The sequence below is a fragment of the Nannobrachium achirus genome (genome assembly GCF_963921795.1).
Source record: "Nannobrachium achirus genome assembly, chromosome: 1".
Lineage (NCBI taxonomy): Eukaryota > Metazoa > Chordata > Actinopteri > Myctophiformes > Myctophidae > Nannobrachium > Nannobrachium achirus.
Window position 1 is genome coordinate 22,759,018 of NC_137810.1, and position 21,685 is coordinate 22,780,702.

General features: G+C 41.8%; 1 protein-coding gene across 1 annotated transcript in view; it reads right to left on the reverse strand.

The window, feature by feature from the left end:
* Nucleotides 1-21,685, reverse strand: part of tbl1xr1a (TBL1X/Y related 1a) — a 60,391-nt gene that overhangs the window by 16,027 nt on the left and 22,679 nt on the right. Inside the window, exons 4-11 of the mRNA XM_080732878.1 lie at nt 5,441-5,542; nt 4,281-4,426; nt 2,314-2,539; nt 1,869-2,001; nt 818-959; nt 666-729; nt 258-355; nt 79-139 (exon numbers count right to left, since the gene is read on the reverse strand). Coding sequence (XP_080589004.1) covers nt 79-139; nt 258-355; nt 666-729; nt 818-959; nt 1,869-2,001; nt 2,314-2,539; nt 4,281-4,426; nt 5,441-5,498 — 928 coding nt within the window. The 5' untranslated portion in view covers nt 5,499-5,542. The remainder of the gene's footprint in view (nt 1-78; nt 140-257; nt 356-665; nt 730-817; nt 960-1,868; nt 2,002-2,313; nt 2,540-4,280; nt 4,427-5,440; nt 5,543-21,685) is intronic.

Here is a 21,685-nt window from a genome sequence, read left to right on the forward strand (position 1 = left end):
TGAACAGCTTCTCTTTTGAAGGCCTACAAGCCTAACTGAATGATGAGATGAACACAGGTGTGCATCATGCTAACGTACCTGAATGGAAGGGAAACTGCTGTTTGGCTTCTCCTGTATGGGCATCCCATATGATTGTTGTCTAGAAGGACACACACACACACACACACGATTATAACATGACACTAAAATCCATCCATCTAATTGTGAAGAAACACAAACAGGAACACAGAAACAGCTTGGAAGACAAGGTAGCTTACCTTGTCTACCCCTGCACTGAGAATGAAGTTGCCTTTTTTATTCCACTTAAGAGCAAAGATGGGTCCTTTATGTTGACCAAGTGTACTGGCCAAGTTACCTATGAAACAAAAGATGTAGGATGAGGAGGAGAAGAAATGAAGAAAGTGATTGAAAGAGTATCGTTTCTACTTTGAGATATTTGCAGAAGGTTTGTAGCCTAAACATCTCTAGCCACAGAGTAATACAGAACTGTACATAGCATTAGATTTCAGCAACCAAACACAAGCCAAGTCCTTTATTAACATACACAAATGTGCCTCTAGATGGCAGTCTCGACACACCTTAAAGCAAACTCTGGTGACCTACTGACAAACAAAATTATCCTGATGAAATTCAGGACCTGTGTTAGTTCAGTGTTGTTGTCTTACCATCCTTGGTCCATATCCTGGCAAAGCCATCATAGGAACCTGTTGCTAGTAGTGTACCCTCACTCTGTCAATGAGAGGAAGGAGACGTTAGAAAGATGCAGGTTTTGTGCATGAAAGAGTGAGACATGAGACAGAGGGTTTTGTGCACTTACATTCCAATCTAGTGAGGTAACGTCTTTGTTGCTGGGGACATCCTGACCTCCCTCCCGTATGCAGTGTCTTAGCACCAGCTGTGTGGAGCTGCTCGTACTGTTCTCACTCAGGTTCCAGATACGAGCTGTAGAGTCCCCAGACCTGAGACACATAATACACATCCCAGTTAGGACTGTTTATGTCAGTGGTTTTCAACCTTTTCAGGCAGCACCCCCAAAATAATCATATTTGAACAGGGGACCCCCCCACCCTGACGAGCACTAAGAACACGGTTCTATTGTGAAAATAGCAGATCTACATGCTCACAACGCCTCGCCTTGCCGTTGCGAGGCGTTGTCAGCATGTAGATCTGCTATTTTCACGATTTCTGCCTCTAATATTTGACAATTTGGCCAATGTTTAATTTGTTGTTATAGAGGTATTGAAAGGTCCTTAAATTGTCACTTTAGAAATGTGCAGATACCCACTATACACTTAAACCTTATGTTGGTTTGTTTACTGTTGAGTGAGAACACATTGTTGCACATTAAGTTGATCATTTCGGGAACCCCCCAAATAATTTGGGGACCCCCTGGGGGTCAGTTGAGAACCACTGGTTTATGTGGTGCTACCTTTGGATACCAATAAACAGTATATCAATTCACATGTTATAGAAAATGATGATATTCCTGCATTTATATGTTTTAAACATGGCCAAGAGAGAACGTTCACAGTATTGACCTTCAAGATCATGTAGATTGTTGAGTGATACTTTTGGATTCAAAATTATAGATAGCTTTTTAGTCTCTCTAGACCTTTTTTTTCAAAGGTTTCCACCTCAAAGTACATCGGAAGTGTTGAAAAGCAGCAGGGAGAAAATCAAACACCTACTGTACTTAATCCAAGTCCCAGAGACTGAAGGAGGGACACACACACACACACACACACACACACACACACACACACACACACACACACACACACACACACACACACACACACACACACACACACACACACACACACACACACACACACACACACGTAAGTGGGACGAAAAACTTCACTCACCCAGATGCCAGCAAATCGCTGACGGGGTTCCATGCACAGATGAAGACCTCAGACTCGTGGCCTCTCAGAACCATGGCCTTGTTCTGAGGGATCTCCACGTCTCCGTCTACCTCCATCAGGTCTGCATGGTTGTCTAGCAGGGAATTGAAAGCACCAGTGCAAAAGAAAGAAACTGGAATTCAAATCGGGAAGAGCAGGAATTTCCATCAAGAAAGGGAGTTGCATGGCGACCAAGCCAGGCAACACACACACACACACACACACACACACACACACACACACACACACACACACACACACACACACACACACACACACACACACACACACACACACACACACACACACACACACACACACACACACACACCCTTGCCTTTGGTGTGTACATGTCTGTGAGTATACATGCTATTAACTCTGAGTGCATCTCTGTAACTCTACTCACTAGCTAAGGCGTGTGCTCCGTTCTCTTCCCCGTTGGTGGCGTTCTCTCCATTCTTGGGGTTGCCTGCCATGCTGCCCCCGGTGGCGGAGGACGGTGTTGAGGCGGCGGCCTGCTGCTGGGCCATCTTGTCCCGGTAGGCCTGCTGCCGCGTTTGTACCACGTCAGGCATTACCGCGTCGATCAATGACAGAGACTCGATGGGCCGCCCATCAAATAGCGTGCCATCCTGAAGAGGGTAAGCGATTAAAATATATCAATGGCTTTAGATAGATAATTGAGCTGAACAAACATACAGTATACAACTGGAATTGTCTCCTGGGAAAGGCCAATACAAGGCTCTGGACTTCACCTCTAAGGGGTCAGTCCTTGGGTATAGAGCATATTGAGCTGCTAAAACACTACGTTTATTAAAAGCTGGTGCGAGTGGACTCGCCTGACTTCTAACCACCTCCTTCCTGATGGGTTTCCTGCTAATTCCCTAAATGCATTTCCCCGTGACCTGTAATAAAGATGCATTTAGGATCACATCAGTCAACGGTAGCTCCGCTCTAAATGAGATTATCTCTTCCTGTAGTTGTTTTTTACCCCACTGACCCACTGATAATATAATAAGTGTTGAATCAAATTGTATTATATAATAATAAAAACTGAGAAAAGGTCTTCAGCATAGAGAGAGATAGTAATAGTTTAATAGTAATATTTTGGACAAAGCCAGAGAAGACTAATTCTAATTTCCAATCTGCCAACCCGATTGACCCATTTTGAGGCATTTTCTTCAAAAACACATCGTCCCTTGCCTGGTAGTAATGTGCCAATACCACCAGAAGATGGCGGTAATGCACCAAAAGCTGTTAGCCAACCGTTTGTGCTCCAATTTCTAATCAATAATGAAGTATTTGATCTATAAGTTCACAACGTGTCACGATGTGATGCTTTGTGAACTTATAGATCGGCTATTTTCACTATTTTTATTTTATAATAATAAAAAAAGGAATGGTTTTGGATTTACAAGTTTCCACCCAACAGTGACAAATTGCAATCTTCCCTACCACATCATTCATCATCAGACATCCTTATCACATCGCTCCTGATCAATGGTCAAAGCAAAACTCATTCTCATTGCTGTCATGCTTTTCCACAATGCTCTTTTTAATTAACCTCGTTTCCTTCCTTAGCCTTCTCGGAGCTTCGTGGTTGTGAATTTAATAAGCATTCTTTCCATCACTACTTATCGTCTCCATTTCACCCAGCATATTTCTTGTTCAGCTGTTTCCTGTGTGTGAGAGAATGCAGCCCCCCACCCCCCCCCCCTTCACTTCCTCTTTTACTCTGCTTATAATCTCATCATTTCTCTGCTCCTCATGAAGAGGGCTCCTCTCATGTCTCATGACCCCTGTTATATGGGTGTGGAGAGTCTAGATGGAAACCTCCTTCTCCACTTAATCAACTTGAAATAACACATTATGATAGAGCAGTGGTTCTCAACCTGTGGGTCGGGACTCGGGACCCCCCAGGGGGGTCCCCAAATTATTTTGGGGGGTCCCCAGATGATTAACCTAATGTGCAACATTGTTTTCTCACTCAACAGTAAAGAAACTAACATAAAGTTTAAGTACTAGTATAGAGGGTATCTGCACATTTCTAAAGTGACAATTTAAATTCTAAATTGACAAATTAAACATTGGCCAAGTTGTAAAATATTAGAGGCATAAATTGTGAAAATAGCTGATCTACATGCTCCGTTGTGACCATGTAGATCGGCTATTTTCCCAATAGAACCGTGTTATACAAAATGTAATCCCTCAACTCTTAGCGCTCGTCAGGGTGGGGGGTCCGGGGTCCCCAGTTGAAATATGATTATTTTGGGGGTCGCGGCCTGAAAAGGTTGAGAACCACTGTGATAGAGTACAGTGTGTGTGTGTGTGTGTGTGTGTGTGTGTGTGTGTGTGTGTGTGTGTGTCTCTAACCTCGTTGATGCTGACTTCGGCCTCAACGTACTGCAGGCCCTTCTGAATGATACTGATGAGGGCAGCAGGGGGAACCAGAGCACCATTGATGTTGGACTGGCTGATGTGGCTCTCTATGCCAAAGGTAAACGCTGAGTGAGAAAACCCTGCAGAGAGGGAAGAGGGAATGATTAGGGCTGTCACCATTATGACATTTTACATGACGATTACCGGTAATTGTCACTCAGATAATTTGCGATTAACGATTTAATTGTGTTTTTGTCGTTGACAATTACATTTCTGTTTGGCTCTGAAGTTACACATGGCAGATATGACACATAACCTAAATATACAAAGAAATTACAACTTTATACTACATACATTGATAGTGGAAATAGCCGATCTACAAGCTCACATCGCGACGCGTTGTGAGCTTGTAGATCTGCTATTTCCACAATTTTAGAAAACTTTTGAAAATATATGAACATTTTTCAACATGGAAAGGATTATGACAAAATAATTGCGATTATGTAAAATAATTGCGATTGGACGATTATTATGTAATAATTGTGACAGGCCTAGGAATGATAGGATGGTGGAGTGGATGGAGGTATACCTCAGGATTGTTTGAAATGTGTAACTTTGTGATTATTACTATCAACATCATCATTATCATTATTATGATCATTACTATGATTATTATTATAGTCAGATATTAATTTTACTCCTTCACTGATGAATTGAGTACAATGGACCACAAAGAAAAAAATCGAACCAAAAATCCAAATCAAACCAGCATCAAAATATATTGAATGATTTATTTTATGTAAATACATATTATACTATATGTAGTCATTAGATGCTCAGGAAAAGGAAGATTAATTTATTGAGAGAGTTAAAGATTTCTTCAGGCAAGTTTTATTTTACAATATTCTAATTAACTCTTAACCAATTGAACCCTAGCAATCCTATTTTGAGCATGTAATAAATACTAGGCAAACATTCAGAAAAGAAAAGGCCCCAAGAAATTTCAAAAATATCTTCAAGCTCACGTGTTGTGCATTAAGCTTGTAGACCAGCTATTTTTGACAAAGAGATGTGTTGTAGAGGGGTTAAAATAGGGCACCTAGGTGATGAGATAAGCTTTGATTCCTGACAACAGTTGATTGTGTGTGGAATACCTGACTCCTGTAGGTATCTGTAGACCAGGAAGTTGACCTCATCACTGCTAATGCTCATCTTTACTCCTGTTACACCATGAGGTCAGCACACACACACCTGGCCTGGGTGAGAAAGAGACAGGGGAAAGAGAGAACCATTATGAGGACAAGTCTTCAAGGAGGGTCTTTAACTCAGAGGTCCACGACGTGCCAACGCGTCAATCTCTTTGATGGCTCCGTGTCCATTGACGTGTTCGATTTTTATTTTTATTTTATAAAGGACAATACAAACAGTACAAACAGTAAATCAACAAGACATAACAAGACAAACACACACCAGACTGTAATGCATATCAAACACAGGTAATTTACCTATCATAAAGAAAGTACAAAAGTTGGTCACCTGCTATATAAATATGCACACAAGTGTGCATTTGTCTCCTTATCTAACTTTTATGTTAAAACGCGGCCTTCTCTACCGGCCGTTACAAAAGCACTGATGCCTGTGATTGTTCTGAAACTGTCCTGAATGAAAGAAAATGCTATTGTGAAAGTAAACAGGACATACTTGGATTACATTTACTCAGATTACTTTTTTGCCAGGACTTGTTGAATAGTCCTGGGCACCCTATGTGTTAAGGTCCTTTCATTCATTCACCTGAAATATATATTTTCAAATTGGCCTTTGTGAATAAGGCAATAAATATATAGTTTAGAGCAGTATAGTTTAGGAATAGTCACCAGTGAGTGATTAAATGTTTATTGGTCAGGCCCCTGGTGTGTCAAAGACCTGTGCTGTAAAACCATAAGCTCAGCAGGATAGAACTACAGTATAGAGTGCCAGATACAGTCATCAGGTTCAACAGGTTTCATCTTTGACCCTCTTGATCGCAACAGGAGATTAACGAGCCACTCAACTGGTCTAATGGAGGACGTCACATGATCATCATGTACAAAATGTGCTTGTATGTGTCTACACGACGGCATGAGGCAGATCGCCCCCCGCTACCCCGCCTCCCCATTTCTCGCTCCCAGACCACGCCCCCGACCGTCGCTCAAAAAAGACAGCGCTTCCCACCGTTGGTCCTTTGAATGAAAACAATAATAAAATAAACTCGAAATAGCCTGGATCTATTTGGACCAGCCGATCAAAGTTGGACTAGTACAGACTTATGAATGAACTGCTATTGGTAGCCTACTTTTACTTTTTAGAAATACATTTAGGAGACTAGGCTATACTTTTCCCACGCTGGCTACTTGGGAGTCTCCAGACGTTTTTTTCCCTCCTCTCTCTCTTCCCAAAATTGGCCCTGCAGTCACCCTGTTTTATCTGAAAATAAACCCCAAACATGAAGCTATAGTATAAACTGCATACTGCAACATCGATATCATGCTTTTCTGTGGGCAGTAATGCCACGCTATTCATGTGGTACAGTAATCGAATTATACATCATTAGATGGTATTTAGCGACGGTCCAACAACAACATTTTCATCGGTCCGTCGGCCGCGTTGTAAATCACGCACATTTTCATTTTGACAAGTCTCCGCGTATTCATAAATCCTTTTTAGTACTATAGCATTGTCGCCAGCAAGTATTACGGCATGCGTAGCCTTCTACACACTAGAGCAACGTGACAGCATACAGAACACACAGGACACGGCCTGGAAGTACAGCCGAGTACAGCCGGCCAATCGCGACGGTCGGGGGCGTGGTCTGGGAGCGAAAAACGGGGAGGCGGGGGTAGCGGGGGGCGATCTGCCTCATGCCGTCCTGTAGACACATACAAGCACAAAATGTTGGGGGGAAAAAGTATACAAATACATTATGTCCAAAAGTTGTGATAAATTACACTTGAGCAAAACGACTAGTATTTGCAGGCTATACGTTTATAAAATTCGGTCAGGTTTTCCAGCACCAAGGTTAGTTACTACTAAATGAAGAAACACTTTGACGTTAAAGAAGAATCTCTGCTCTAAAACCTTCTTTTGGCCACACAGCCAAAGCAACACAACTACACAGTACAGCCCATTATTGCAACCCAGTGTCTAGAGAACCCCTCTGTCACACAAACATACATTCTCTACATGTAAGCACACTGTGAATGAAGCCCTGAGTCCAAGGGTGTAACGACAGGCTAGATTACATTTCCCAGCGTATTGTGTTTCCTTACTCCGGTGCAGATAAAACAGCACACACGCACATGCATGCATGTCTGTGCACACACACACACACACACACACACACACACACACACACACACACACACACACACACACACACACACACACACACACACACACACACACACACACACACACACACACACACACACACACACACACACATTCATCTTGGCCTCAACTTGGGTTACTTCTCAACTGGTGGTAAATAAGTATTCATGGCTTGTTGTGTTGTGGATTTGTTAAGGGACTTGTTTTCTATTGATCTAAAAATGCCGAACCAAATCTGCATATGTCATACTGTTACCTATCATCTTATCATGCAGATAGGCAAGTATTGACAGAAGATTGTATTTCTTATACTGATACACTCATATAAATGCCTCAAGGCCATCATGACCGTGTGGACAGTGACTCTCTCCCCCTCTCTCTCTCTCCCTCTCTCCCCCTCTCTCTCTCTATACAGGATTTATAGACAACAACCTGCAGTTCCCACAATTGCCATCCCACTGCAGTGGCGCTGTTGCGCCACAGACAGAAGTCCAGGCTACTGTGTGCTGACAGTGGGAGAATGGGGGAAGGGCAATGAGAAGGGAATCTCTCTCCCCCTCACTTCCCCTCTCTGTACTCAAGTGTGTTCTGCCAGCAGAAAGCTGTACAGTACAGTAAAAATCCATAGCGTTAAATTAGTACTGAGGATTTCACTGTGTACATCTTAAATCAAGTCACAGCCCAGAGAGGAATGGTTGTAAATGCATCTGCAAGAAAATCAGTGAAGGCCAAAACAAAATGAGGACACAAGAAATGGACATTTCCAGATAAGCCTGTTTCTCACTATGAGGGCATTGCATACTGAGAATTTAGATAACAATGACATGGCATTAAGCCTGGTTCATGCATCATCCACGGACCATCGCACACTCTCTCTCGTACACAGGCAATCAATGAAAACTAGGTGACAGAGCACGTGGTTACATCAGTGAGTCCCACTCCCAAGCTATGATTGGCTCAACTAGGCGGCCATGGCTTGACAAAGGCTGGCTGAAAGAAAATAAATGTTGTCGTTGTATTAGGTGTCTCCATCAGCAACACTTCTATTGGAGCCATGTGCGTATATGGAAACAAAGGGAGAAATGTGGCACACTGACTATTAATCAACAAGAATTGCAGACATCCAAAAGTAAGAAATTAATGTCTTTGTCTACTATGACATGCATCTGAGACATAACCAAATTGAGTATAATTATGGGTATTGAGTATATGGAGTAAAGAAAGAAAAAAAAAGAGCTGTGATGGTGGTTATTGACACAGATGTCAGCAAACACAGGGAACATGATGATTTCTGCTCGTGCATAGCAACACTGTGCTTCAGCCATGAACTAGGCTTTAGGGGGAGTGGGGGAAGGGCCATCTCAGACAATATGGAATCAATACGCCCAAGGTCTTTTGCTATCAGACAGGCATGCATAATGCATCACAACTTAAATGTAATGGCAGACTAATTTGAGTGGGTATGTTGTGTATATACTGTGTGTGTGTGTGTATATATATATATATATATATATATATATATATATATATATATATATATATATATATATATATATATATATATATATATACATAGCTATAGATATATACACACACAATATATATACATATTAATTACAGTCAAAATCTAACCTGTAACAAAGCAACTAATTACATATGTCCTGGACAAGAGTCCCTGGTCTAAAACCTGAGTGATTCTCAAGGGGCTACACAGTACTTCACAGACCAACGTAAGCTGAAAGCTAAATAACCACCGGGAAAAGAGGCCTGAAGGGAAAAGGACCTCTGCCCTTAGAAACTAGGCTAAAGCATCCTCCCCCTTCCACAATCAAAACATTGCATAACCACAACAGACTGGTGGACGATGCCTGGATGCATGTTCCAACAGCACAATAGCCTGTAGCTTGTGACAAGATTTATGGATTGATGAGTCACACGCCTATTCACGCACGTGCACACACACTCACGCTCTCTCACACACACACACACACACACACACACACACACACACACACACACACACACACACACACACACACACACACACACACACACACACACACACACACACACACACACACACACACACACACACACACACACACACACACACACAAAGAGGACAGACACTGAGTGTTAGAAGATCAAATTCCTGTCTGGAAATGCACAAATGTGTTGAATGAATCACACCAGTATTCCATTTCTTCAAGTAATGATACGCTGTTACATGATTAGCCACAGAGGGAGAGCCATTTGACAACAATATTCTTTCCCCTTCTAAGGTAATCTATTTACCCCTTGAAAAAACTAAAGCATAAATAAAAGTTAAGTTTCAGAGGTGGGGGCTGCTTAGCTGTGGCTCAACTTATCACACAAGGACAGACCAATTGCGACATCACGCTTTCTCCCTCTTTCCGCTGTACTTTATAAAAAATGCGATGAAATGTCTAAAAACAATCTTTTAAAATCTTTAAAATATATAGCACAGTATCTCATCCAATTTCTGATGTGAAGAGCCTTCCATTTTGCAACAAGAGTAGGTTAGTAACCTCCAAGATGAGATTACAGCAGCAAATAAAATGCAGAAGGCAATGGGGAAAACTATGGGTTGTCTGGGGAATGACAACGCTGTAACTTTGGGGCGGCTTTCCAAAGAATTATTGTGGGTCCACATGGCCATTATCGGCACTCTGTTGGGTTTCTAGGGCTGTGAACCGCCATTTAGCTGTCACATAGCACAGCCATTGAAGGCTATGTTGTGTCTGAGAGGCCAAAAGCAGCTCCCAGCTGTGATGGCCGCTGCTCCTCTGACACCACTCTGCTACTTCTGCTGGTGGAAATAGTGCTTCATTCGTATTTCATGGCCTTATCAGAGGCACAAGGGTTTGAATCTATTTTCAGAAGACAGCAGAGAGAAGAAGGGGTGGTGTCAGATGAGAATACAGAGCAGGAGGGGTACAGGAGAGTGCCAGAGAGAGAACAGAAAGAACAGAGAGAGAGAGAGAGAGAGAGAGAGAGAGAGAGAGAGAGAGAGAGAGAGAGAAGAAATATAATTTTTCACTTTCCCTTCAACTGAAACATCCTGTTCTCTGCCTGGTGTCACACATAACAGCTGGCTGATATTACAGTGTGATGAAGGGGTAGAGGTGATTAATTATAAGGCTGCGTCAATGTGTGGGTTAAGGATGGGATCACACAACACAAAACACAGAAAAGTCACGGAATTGGAGAGAAGGCATGCAGGAATTTATTTTAGGATTGTATGGAAGATGTGTGTCCAAAAGCACTGACAAACATCACATCCCTGGTGTGTTTTATGATTATGCGAGCCAGACCAGACCATAATAATGTCACACACCGGAAATGGCAGATCTACGATCTCACAGCTTGTGAGCTTGTAGATCGGCTATTTTCGGTGCACAACACAATAATTTAGGCATAACTACGGTTAAAACTAGGCAAGCCCATCCTTAGCTCTGCTCCACAGCGTTAGAAGGAGTTGTCCTTAACGCTATGTCACCGATGAGCCCTTGTGCTCACAGCCACGGTAGCCCAGGCTGCTCAGCCTCTCGTCTGTAGTAAAAAATACAAAAAATACACTTTCGCTACACACCAAAACAAAGACTGTTCGCTACTCACCAAGACAAAGACCGTTCTAAGATTTTGAAAGCCTACTTTCTTTAGTGGGAACACTCGGAGCTCACCACCTCACGTCTAAAATACACCTTTTGGCTAGTAAAGAAAATATTTCACAGGAAGTTTTAGCTACTCCAGTTCACACCACCCTCAACAGATCTTGTCAATCAAAAATTCCATTGACCAGATTTTGCCTTCCGACTTCCAACTCCCTAAAGCCGCCTTTGTTTTGGTGAGTAGCGAAACTGTATCTTAACATTTTTTATCTTAACTACAGACGAGAGGGTGCGCAGTCTGCAAGGACTCATCAGTGACATAGCATTAAGGAGAACTCTTTCTAACGCTTTGGACCAGAGCTAGTGCATCCTCTGCTGCAGATCAGGTCCCTGACAGCACTACTACTATGTTGTGTGGAAGGCCACCATGATCTTCCTTGTTATATTAAAATTGGCTTGGGGTGGAAGGTGGATGGGCAAACGTAACATCCGGAATTTGCCCGACCAAATATGGTCACAAACGTAACATCCGTATTTGATTGACCAAATCTGATCATAAATGTAACATCCAGATTTGATAGTCCAAATCTGGTCATAAACGTAACATCAGGATTTGATTGGCCAGGTCACACGTGATGTAGTGCTCTAATCAGTGCTACTAGATGTAGCGGTCTAAACATCTTGTTTATATAAACCACGGCCCTAGCTGAGTGGGTTAGTGAGCCCGCCTGGGGAGCCAGAGCCCCTGATTGTCCCAGGTACTATTCCCGGCCAGGTCAGCAATGTCGATGTGTGTCCCTGAGCAAGACTATTAACTCCTAATTGCTCCCTGAATGCAGTGGAAGCCAATGGCTGCTCACTGCTATTTGTTAAAGGATGGGTAAATGCAGAGGATGAATATCACCTATGTCTGTGTATAATATATACATTTGTGACAAACACACCCCAAAGAATTGGGGGCTATTCTATTCTATTCACATACGGTAATATTTTACCACATAATTTGGTAATTATTATCTGTATGAGCCATTCCATTATATTTTTGGCTATCTCAGGGTTATAGCCAAAGGGTGAATGACATAACGTTGGGTGGATGCTGTCATTCAAAGCTCCTTACATCAGATTACAGTTAGTGAATACATGTTCAAGTATGGGTGGCGCAGCTGGCGCCAGTGGAAACCAAAGTGTGCTTAGTATTTGTGCCATCCATGATCTATTCATGGGATTCAGGCATCGACAGTATATTCTATTGGTAAAGAAAACATTTTCCTGAGTCTAGTGGTCACTCACTGATAGTCCTTGCATTGAATGAACAATATCACAAATTCAGTAAATCAATAAATACATCAAAGCCAGTCGCAGAGGGTGAGAAGTTTGATTATGCCTTTAGAGTACATTTGACACAATAGTGTCAGTGTCAGACTCGTAAATGTGGACAAAAAAGGGAAATGAAAAATGGCCAAACATTAAAAAATGCCAAACAGTGTAACATAAAGAAGTTCAGGATCCATGTCACTGACATGTAGAAACCATGTAATCCTGGTCAAGAAGCTGGAGTGCAAAATATCTGAATACCCAAACAGAGAGAAAGGCTCCCATGGATAATGTCATTCAAAAATTGAGATACACACACACACACACACACACACACACACACACACACACACACACACACACACACACACACACACACACACACACACACACACACACACACACACACACACACACACACACACACACACACACACACACACACACACACACACACACACACACAGTAAACATACTGCGCAACATACTGCGCAATCATTTGTAGAGTGCACACACACACAGACCATGATTTTCATACTTGTTTAGCCACATTGCACAAGCTTTCCAGGAAACTCCCCTAGTCAACTATAAATCTGATTTACTGCAATGTGTCTCTAGCTCACACACGAACACACACAAATTCTCCAACTCAAGATGGAACCGCCTATTTATTACAAGCATATGCTTCACGAAAGCTACCTCTCCTTATTTTTTCACCAAGAAAGCCCAGACACTCACTTTTGGCAGGCCAGCTCATAATCTCTGAGCAGGGACGTGCTGGGCCCCTGATTCAGCCCGGGAAAAAGAGTTGGAGAGGCCCTCATTGCACGCTATAGAGAGAGATCTCTCTCTATAGCGCTGCTGCTACTTTGCCATTTCAGATCATGACAAGTGACAAGCCAGTGGGCCAATTATTGTACACGAGTTATATTTCGTCGTTGTCGGGTGGAAACCTTGTATGTCCAAAACCGTTTGTTTTGTATTTTTATCATTTTAAAAATTATTTAAACTAGTGAAAACAGCCGATCTACAAGCATACAACGCCTCGCACCGCCGGGAATGAACCGGCCGTTCGGGAGTTGTCCCGCTTTTCCTAATGGCCAGCACGTCCCTGTCTCTGAGCCTGACGGGCTCAGAGATTGCGTAGGCCGAGCCTGGCCAAAGTGGGGCCTCTGGGCAAAATTTGTCCCAATTCTCTTCTTGGTCCTGTGGTTCAGAATATGATGTTCTTTATGTAATCAAATGTTCTATGATTAATCCCATCTATATCTCAAAAGTAATCTTAACAAAAAAGCCACAACCAACCACCATGCATCCACAACGATAATTACCTAGCCCCGACAACAATACCAACACTTCTCCTAATGCTTGTTGATAGCAATGGGTTTCAACCAGCCAAAGTAACCAAATAGCCTATCCAGATATAGCTTTAAAAGTAGAGCTAAATGAGAGATGATAGCCTGCTATCACATATCAAAAAGCAACTTAAGTCTATTAAATGATTATGTTTATTGGTTGAATCCACCTAACAACATGGAGAACCATACATAAGCAGGTCTGTTGCTGTCTAGAACTTTGTCAATACATGACCACTGAACAAGGATTTTTGACACATGCCATAAGTGCACGTACACACACACCCACCCACACACACACACACACACACACACACACAAAGATATTAAGTGTACATATTGTAATTCTGTCTAAGGCCATGCATCCTAAGTGAAAGAGAGAGAGACAAAAGGTTCCTATTCAGAAGTCTAGGCTGACATGCAGCACCGTCTTGGGGACTCCTGACACCCCATCTGGTTGTAACAGTTTCTGGAGGAAACCGTTACACCCACAGCACCATATACACTATAACAGTTAGCCCTGCCTCGGGGCCTCCTGCCCATGCCACCATCAACTAGTATTCGATTGCAGTGCCTGTGGCCTGTTCTTGTGACAGTTTCAACAAATACTAGTCTAGTATCACAGACCCTGTATGGAAGGCTTAAGGTCGTTGCACACTGCTGCATTTTTCGGGGCGAACATCGTAGTGAATTTCGGAGGGCGTAAATAAAAAAATCTACCTCACGTTATGTCAATCACGTTTGCACACTGCCTCCATTTTGTATTTATTTTCGGACCAGGGTTGATCTTTTCCGATTTTCGCATCCGTCGCCACTGGGTTCTTTCTCTTTTCTCTCTCTCCTTGGCCTGAAAAATGCTTTTGAGGATTTCAGATTTCCAAAACGCAACGAAAAGATGCAGTGCAGTGTGCAACCAGCTTAAATCTAGCAGATCAAAAAGATATATAAGAGGAATAGTGGATTGTTTAACATAATGGTAAGCTGAGAGACTGACTAAATTATGGCTTACTGGTTGAGTGACTGATAGACATTTCCCAAGTTTTCTTTCTACTAGACCTTACCCGTTCGAAGATATGTGCTCCAAAATATGTGCAGAGTGTGGGTTGTGGGGAAAGTTACTGTGGTGCGTGCGTGAGAATATGTGGGAGCATCATAATGTAAGGAGCAGCTCATGGAGGAGTGTATATTTATGATGCAAATAATTTAACAGCAAATTTAGGTGAATAGAAGTATGAATGCGCTTGCTCCACATAGTTTTTTCATACCCGTTGGAAGATGAGACACACATCAAACGCACCTGGTAAAAGCGAGAGAGAGAGAGAGAGAGAGAGAGAGAGAGAGAGAGAGAGAGAGAGAGAGAGAGAAAGAGAGAGAGAGAGAGAATGCACATTCCTAACTGTGAGAGAGGGGTGTGTGTGTGGGGCTACAGATCCCATGGCCTGGAGGAACGGACCGTAACCATGACAACAGGCAAAGAAAACGCTAATAAACAGCTTTAATTTGGGAGAAATGAAATTCGGGCTCCGTCACCGTTGGTATAATGCTAATGGCCAATACCATGTGAACTTTGGGATCAGTTGCTGAAGCGAGTGAATAGATAAACGTAGATAAGCGTGAGCGTTAGAGCGTTAGAGCGTGAGTGTGTGAGTGTGTGAGTGAGTTTGGTGGTTTATCTGATAGATGGGCCCACCTGCACCAGCTTAGGGATGGGACAAGTACCGGTACATGAAAAAAGGTATATTCAACAAAAAAGCAAAAAGGCAGGGAGCCATACATTAGAATTTAAAATCCTACAAGTAAAACGGTTTTAGCCTGCCAACCACTGTCTCGATGTAGGAAACTGTTTCAGTGGCGCTCCCCTCCCCCACTGCAGGTTTAGCAGTTCTGCATGCAAAAGCAAGCACAACTCTGCCTCACATGGCAAATGTATTTAGCTTACAGATAGTATTATGCAGGTTGAGCCAGCTCTCGTAGCTTGCCATGCAGTTACACCTGCTATACAGCCACTTCACATTGGTCTGTATGCTGCAGGTCTTTAGGGACCACTCAGCTAGAATAGTGGCTAGTTGGCGTGGTGGCTCCAATTAGAGCAGAAAGCCTAGTTAGTCATAATCACTGTTAGAATCCCATTAACCAAAAAAGTAAATGACTGAATTTCATTTTCAACCATTTATGAACATGAAAACAACCAACAAGATGTAAAAGCTGATATACTTTGCTCTTATCCTGTCATGTCATGAACGTGTAATGTTATTGGCTTCATTAGATGGACAAGAGTCTGGCAAATCCGTAGACATTCAACGTAGAATAGACAGCTATGTATCATAGACCATTAACCCACGCTGCTTTGCTGTTGTTTTGTCATTTAAAAACATTGAGACAGCCACATCCACCAATACAACTTTTTACAATTGAATGAGCATTTTTCAAAGTTTGATAATTTAACAGTCCTATTTCTGTTTGCATAAACATGGTTTAAATGCATCCATTCACAACCCAAGCCAATCTTTGCCGTCATTAATACAGACAGTATTTTCAATGAACGAATATAAAGCTTTTATTTCGAGAGAAAAAAATGGTGAGGCATTATGAAAGGTGTAATACATTTTTCACCTGGCAAACATCTCCAACAGCCTGTGTTCTAAAAATCACTAAATGATAACAAGATCAAGTCTAAAAGCCCTGCTATGGGCCCGTAGAGGCCGCGCTTACACCCAACGAGACCAAAGTGGTTTCAGCTGACCGACATTGCGAGTCCCACTCGCAGTAGTGCCAAAAATAAAAATGGTACAGGTGTCACAATTATTTTTCCCCCCTTTTTTTGTTTTGCAGGGGAGGGGTGTATTGTAAATTAACCAAAGGATTATAAGCAGAAACAAAAACTTGAAAGTTACATAAAAGAATAGATATTAAAGGGATATTTCACTTTCAAAAAAACTTTTATCATTTTATCGTCTAATCAGGCTTTTATGAACACCCTGAACAGTTTTTAATTTGCTTGATTCAATATTTAAATATTTGATGTAAATGTCACCAGGCCCTCCTCCTCCAGGGCTTCTCCCCATACATACCCATTATGACTTCAAACTCCATTTTAACTCTTTGAGTGCCACCCCGTTCACCACTAGAGGGCGCCCAGTGGCCATAGAAAATCCCATAGAGATATGCTGGTATATGCAGAAGCCCTGCAGCCATGACTTGCCTGAACACTTTCCTTTGTGCATGTACAGGAAGAGGATGAAGTTAGCTTGAAGTTAGCTATTGGCTACCAAGCATTTTAGAAGATCTATTTTCTGCAATTTAGCCACGATTAAACCTTGCACACCTCATGCATGGGAAAAAAACAGAGAAGAATGAGCTCTAAAAAATCCAATGCAATCCTGGATTGCATTGGAGTGGATTTGTGCAGTTTGTTCACAGCTTTCAAACAAAAAAATCCGATTGGAAATCCGTTCAGGCATTCTTGAGATAATGGCCATTATGTTTTACATGTTATGTAAACAGAAATGGCTGCCCTGTATGTTAGATGGGGTTGTATGGGGTGGAACATGCAAAATCGCGATTGAAATCATGTTCACCAGATTTGATGGGGTCAAAAAAAAAAAAAAAAAAAAAAAATCAATTTTTTTTTTTTTTTTTTTTAAAAAGCCGAACTAGTTCGGGATCGGCACTCTGCGATACGCTAATAAAGCCGAACTAGTTCGGGATTGGCACTCGATGAGTTAACCATGATATTCATTAAAAACACCCATTATTTTTTTTCTGGTGACTCGTACTACCCTCCTAATACGTGAGCAGGCTGTTTTTTGGAAAACTTTTTTCATTTATTTTTAATATTCTTTCATGTATTTAATTTTTTCCATTTTCCCAAAGAATTATTATATAGATAACTGAAAAAGGTTATTGAAAAAACACTGCCTGCTCACGTATTAGGAGGGTAGTATGAGTCACTAGAAAAAATAATGGTTGTTTTTAATGAATCTATAATGGTTAAAATGGAGTTTGAAGTTACAATGGGTTTGTATGGGGAGAGGCCCAGGGCCTGGACGGCCCATAACATTTACATCAAATATCTAAATATTGAGTCAAGCAAATTAAAAACTGTTCAGGGTGTTCATAAAAGCCTGATTAGACGATAAAATGACCAAAAGTTTTTTTTAAAGTGAAATATCCCTTTAATTAATTTAAACGTTTGTCTTGCCAATGGGTGGCCGTAAAGGAAATGCCATGGTAGTAGGTGAGGAATTGTACTGCACTTGGTGAGTAGTTTTGTTTCAGGAGTCTGATGACGCTCTCAATGGAGACTAAGGCTAGCTCGGTTGAAAAATTGTGTGGCAAATCAGCATCGTTTAAACTCGATGACGTCAAACAACAGCGTCGGAGTGGACGTTCCCAAACATAAACAAACATGGTGTCGCCCGCTGCGGTAACTTGTGATCGTATCGATCTCGCTATGAAACAGTAGCAGACATATTTTACCATGTTTGATTACTAGTTGGTAGCGCTCCTGTTCTGCAGGTTTCTTTGGTTAGCAAGTAGCAACAGGTTAGCCAGCCACATAACAAAATGAATTAAGGGTCGTAACAACGACGTCGTCTGCTTTGCTACTATTGTGATTGATTGGGGGGTTAACCAATCGCCGAAGACTGCCTCTTTGGCAACGTCCATCCCAGAAACGGTTGCAGTAGGAAGGGCTTTCAGACTGAATAATGGAGTGAAACGAAATTAACATTCAGGCTAAGTGTCAGGCTAAGGTATGGGTATAAGGTTTTCAAAACCACCGCAAACAAGTTGGGCTCGCCCCCTAGTGGTCTGTTTGCAATGAATCCAATATTAGATAGGTCAGTTGAAATCCCAAATAATTGATAAAAGGAATTTTTCAATGGATTCTGTTACTATTGGGTATGCTAAATAACATACTATAAAAAAGAACGTCTGAAAAGACAATGGCTGCTGGGAGCTATGTAAACAGGCCACTAGGGGGCGAACTTTTGAAAACCTTATGCCCATAGCCAACTCCATGCCAAAAATCTAAAACTAGTTACCAAGTGCTCAATTGTTATGATTTTTTTTTTTACATATTCCCTCTCAGTTCATAGGCATTTTAGGGATGGAGGGCATAATGTAAAAAATCATACCAAAAGCCATCTTGCAATCTTCCAATTAGATACCTTGCATAAAACGACCTGAGGGTAACACTAATTGACCATATTCACCTGGCTGCCATGTTTGAAATTTGCATTGAAAACTGACATAGGGTGGCAACTATAGGGTGGCAATTCATTGTCTTAATGGCAAGATGCCGCTGTGTGAACATGGTCAATTGAGGATTTGTTATGTTATGTAGGCCAACAAATAACCTACATAACTCTTACTTTTACAAAAAGAAACGGAATGCCATTTCAAAGTCAGAAAATGTTCATCTCAATCACTCTATTATCATGATAGATAATGTTAATATTGAAAGCCTAATATGAAAAGGCATATCTGGGTGTAGTTAGGATAGGAATTATGCCATCAGTGACACTCAGCAGAAAATGCCCAAAACAGGGCATATCCTGTTTACTGGCTCTCATAAGCTTAGTTTTAGGACATGTCTATATGGCATTCTGAGATTGTTGAATAGTTGACTCAACTGGCTATGCGAGACTATCATAAGCTCAAATCCCACCCTGGGTGTATTTATTTTTTTGGTTTGTTTGTTTGTTTTTTACTATGAGTTTAGGGTTTGTCATAGTTTTTTGTGAAGTTAAGGTTTGGGTTAGGCATAGTTTTCTGTGAGGTTAAGGTTAGGGTTGGGGATAAGCACAATTTCACTAACGTCACAGGGGCGACCTTCTGTCTCTGTGGTTGTTTTCAGAGCTACTACAGAGCTGAAACCTCGCACCTGTGCAAAGCGAGCGGTGCAAACACGACACATACAGTATGCATATCTCCTTGTATGGGTCGTTCTGTCCGTGACGTCTTTATGTGAATGAGCACAGATCTCCATGCATGGAGATCCGTACTACTACTTACGTACATATTTCCGTATAGTAACAGACAGTGAGAAAATGTGCCTTGGGAGTGAGAACGAGTTGGCCTTTCATTGCACCTACTGTATGTTGAGCACCGTGCACTCTATGACACTGGCACAGTTAATATGCTGAAACATTTTGTTATGATGGTTGGCACTACTTCCTATACATGGTTTTCTACACCACACAAATAGGTCAAGTAGAAGCCATGCCAGCGTAGGTTACACAGATCTACAATGTAGGCACTAAAGATGACAGAAAGTAGAGCAAAATGGAGAGAGACTCACTCTTTCTGAACCTGTCTCTGCCATGCTTTGCCTTTTCATTTCTATCCCAATTTTACTTTACCCCTAAAACATAATGGTCAGAAACACAAGGGTTATTCAAGGACAAATCCCTTGCAGGAGGTGTGGAATTTCTGGCTTCCTTGAGGACACTGTGGATGTGAAGTGTCTGACATATTTCTGGTGTATTTTGAGAACAGGGGCACATTCTGGAAAAAGTGAGGCATACAACAGACTTTCTAGGCAAGCTGCTGCACAGAATTAGAGGTGCAATTTGGTGGAAAACAAAGCATTCTTTATTTTGCTGTTACATACTACAGCCTTGTGGGAGCAACAAAGGATTCCAGCAAGACTGTCAATGAAATATAATATAGTGAAAATTTAACCTAGATTTTAATTAACTAGCCTGACCTTGGCCTACACTGGAACGATGCAAGTTGGGAACGCTTGCCCCACCTGGGAATACAATACCACCTGTTGTCAGAGTACGTGTTTTCTGACCTGTATATGTCCCTATTATGTCCGTGTATGGATGTGTGAGAGATGCCCAAATATGGAGTCTTGACTCTTGACCAGTCTGATCTTAGTACAATGACATCATAGTGATGACATCAGGGTAAACCATATAGAGATGTGCACATTTATCAATATTTTTTGAAGATCCATTGATACAACCAACTTCCCACTCACATCACTCACTAGTAGGGTCCTCTGCAATACGGATACGCATGGCGAGTTTTAAGTGATTCAGTTGGGCAGTTCTCGAAAAACGCTGGTGACTCACACTCTCACAGATTTAGTGAATGTATTATAGACAGATGTTCTGGACCAGTGGGGCCCTTAGGGGTGGAGATAACTGGGCACCTGAATAACTGGCACTAGGGACATGTGGGCACCTGGACAACTGAGCACCTGGGCGAGTTGCCACTGAAGGCAATGCTCACTTCACACTGGGTGTGATTTTCATAACATTCAGAGCAACGATTTCTGGAGCACACTTGACAAATATTGATTTTGCATCTGCATTCTCCAAGTATGTACTACTATATCTGTATCCTCCTTGCACAGATGAACTATCCCATGATTTCTATTTCAGCCAGCATGAAATCTTTGAGAATGATTTAAAGACATTTGACTAAACTGAAGAGAGGTAAGCTAGGGTTAATAGCACGTGTGCCGGTTTGGCCAACAGTTATGTTATATCACAGCAACAAGAATGACATAAACAGGTCAATTTATTTTTACCTCAAAGTTCTACAATGAATACGAGTAACCTTCCAAAATGTGACAAAACACAGCTTCAAGGAAAACAAAGGCAGCAGTTGCCAACATCAGCAACATTAGCATATCTGTTGTAACAAATGTTTCCATGCATTAAGGTTAGAGTAGACCAAAGTGCCACATAAGCAATGCCAGTGAGCTGGCCCATCA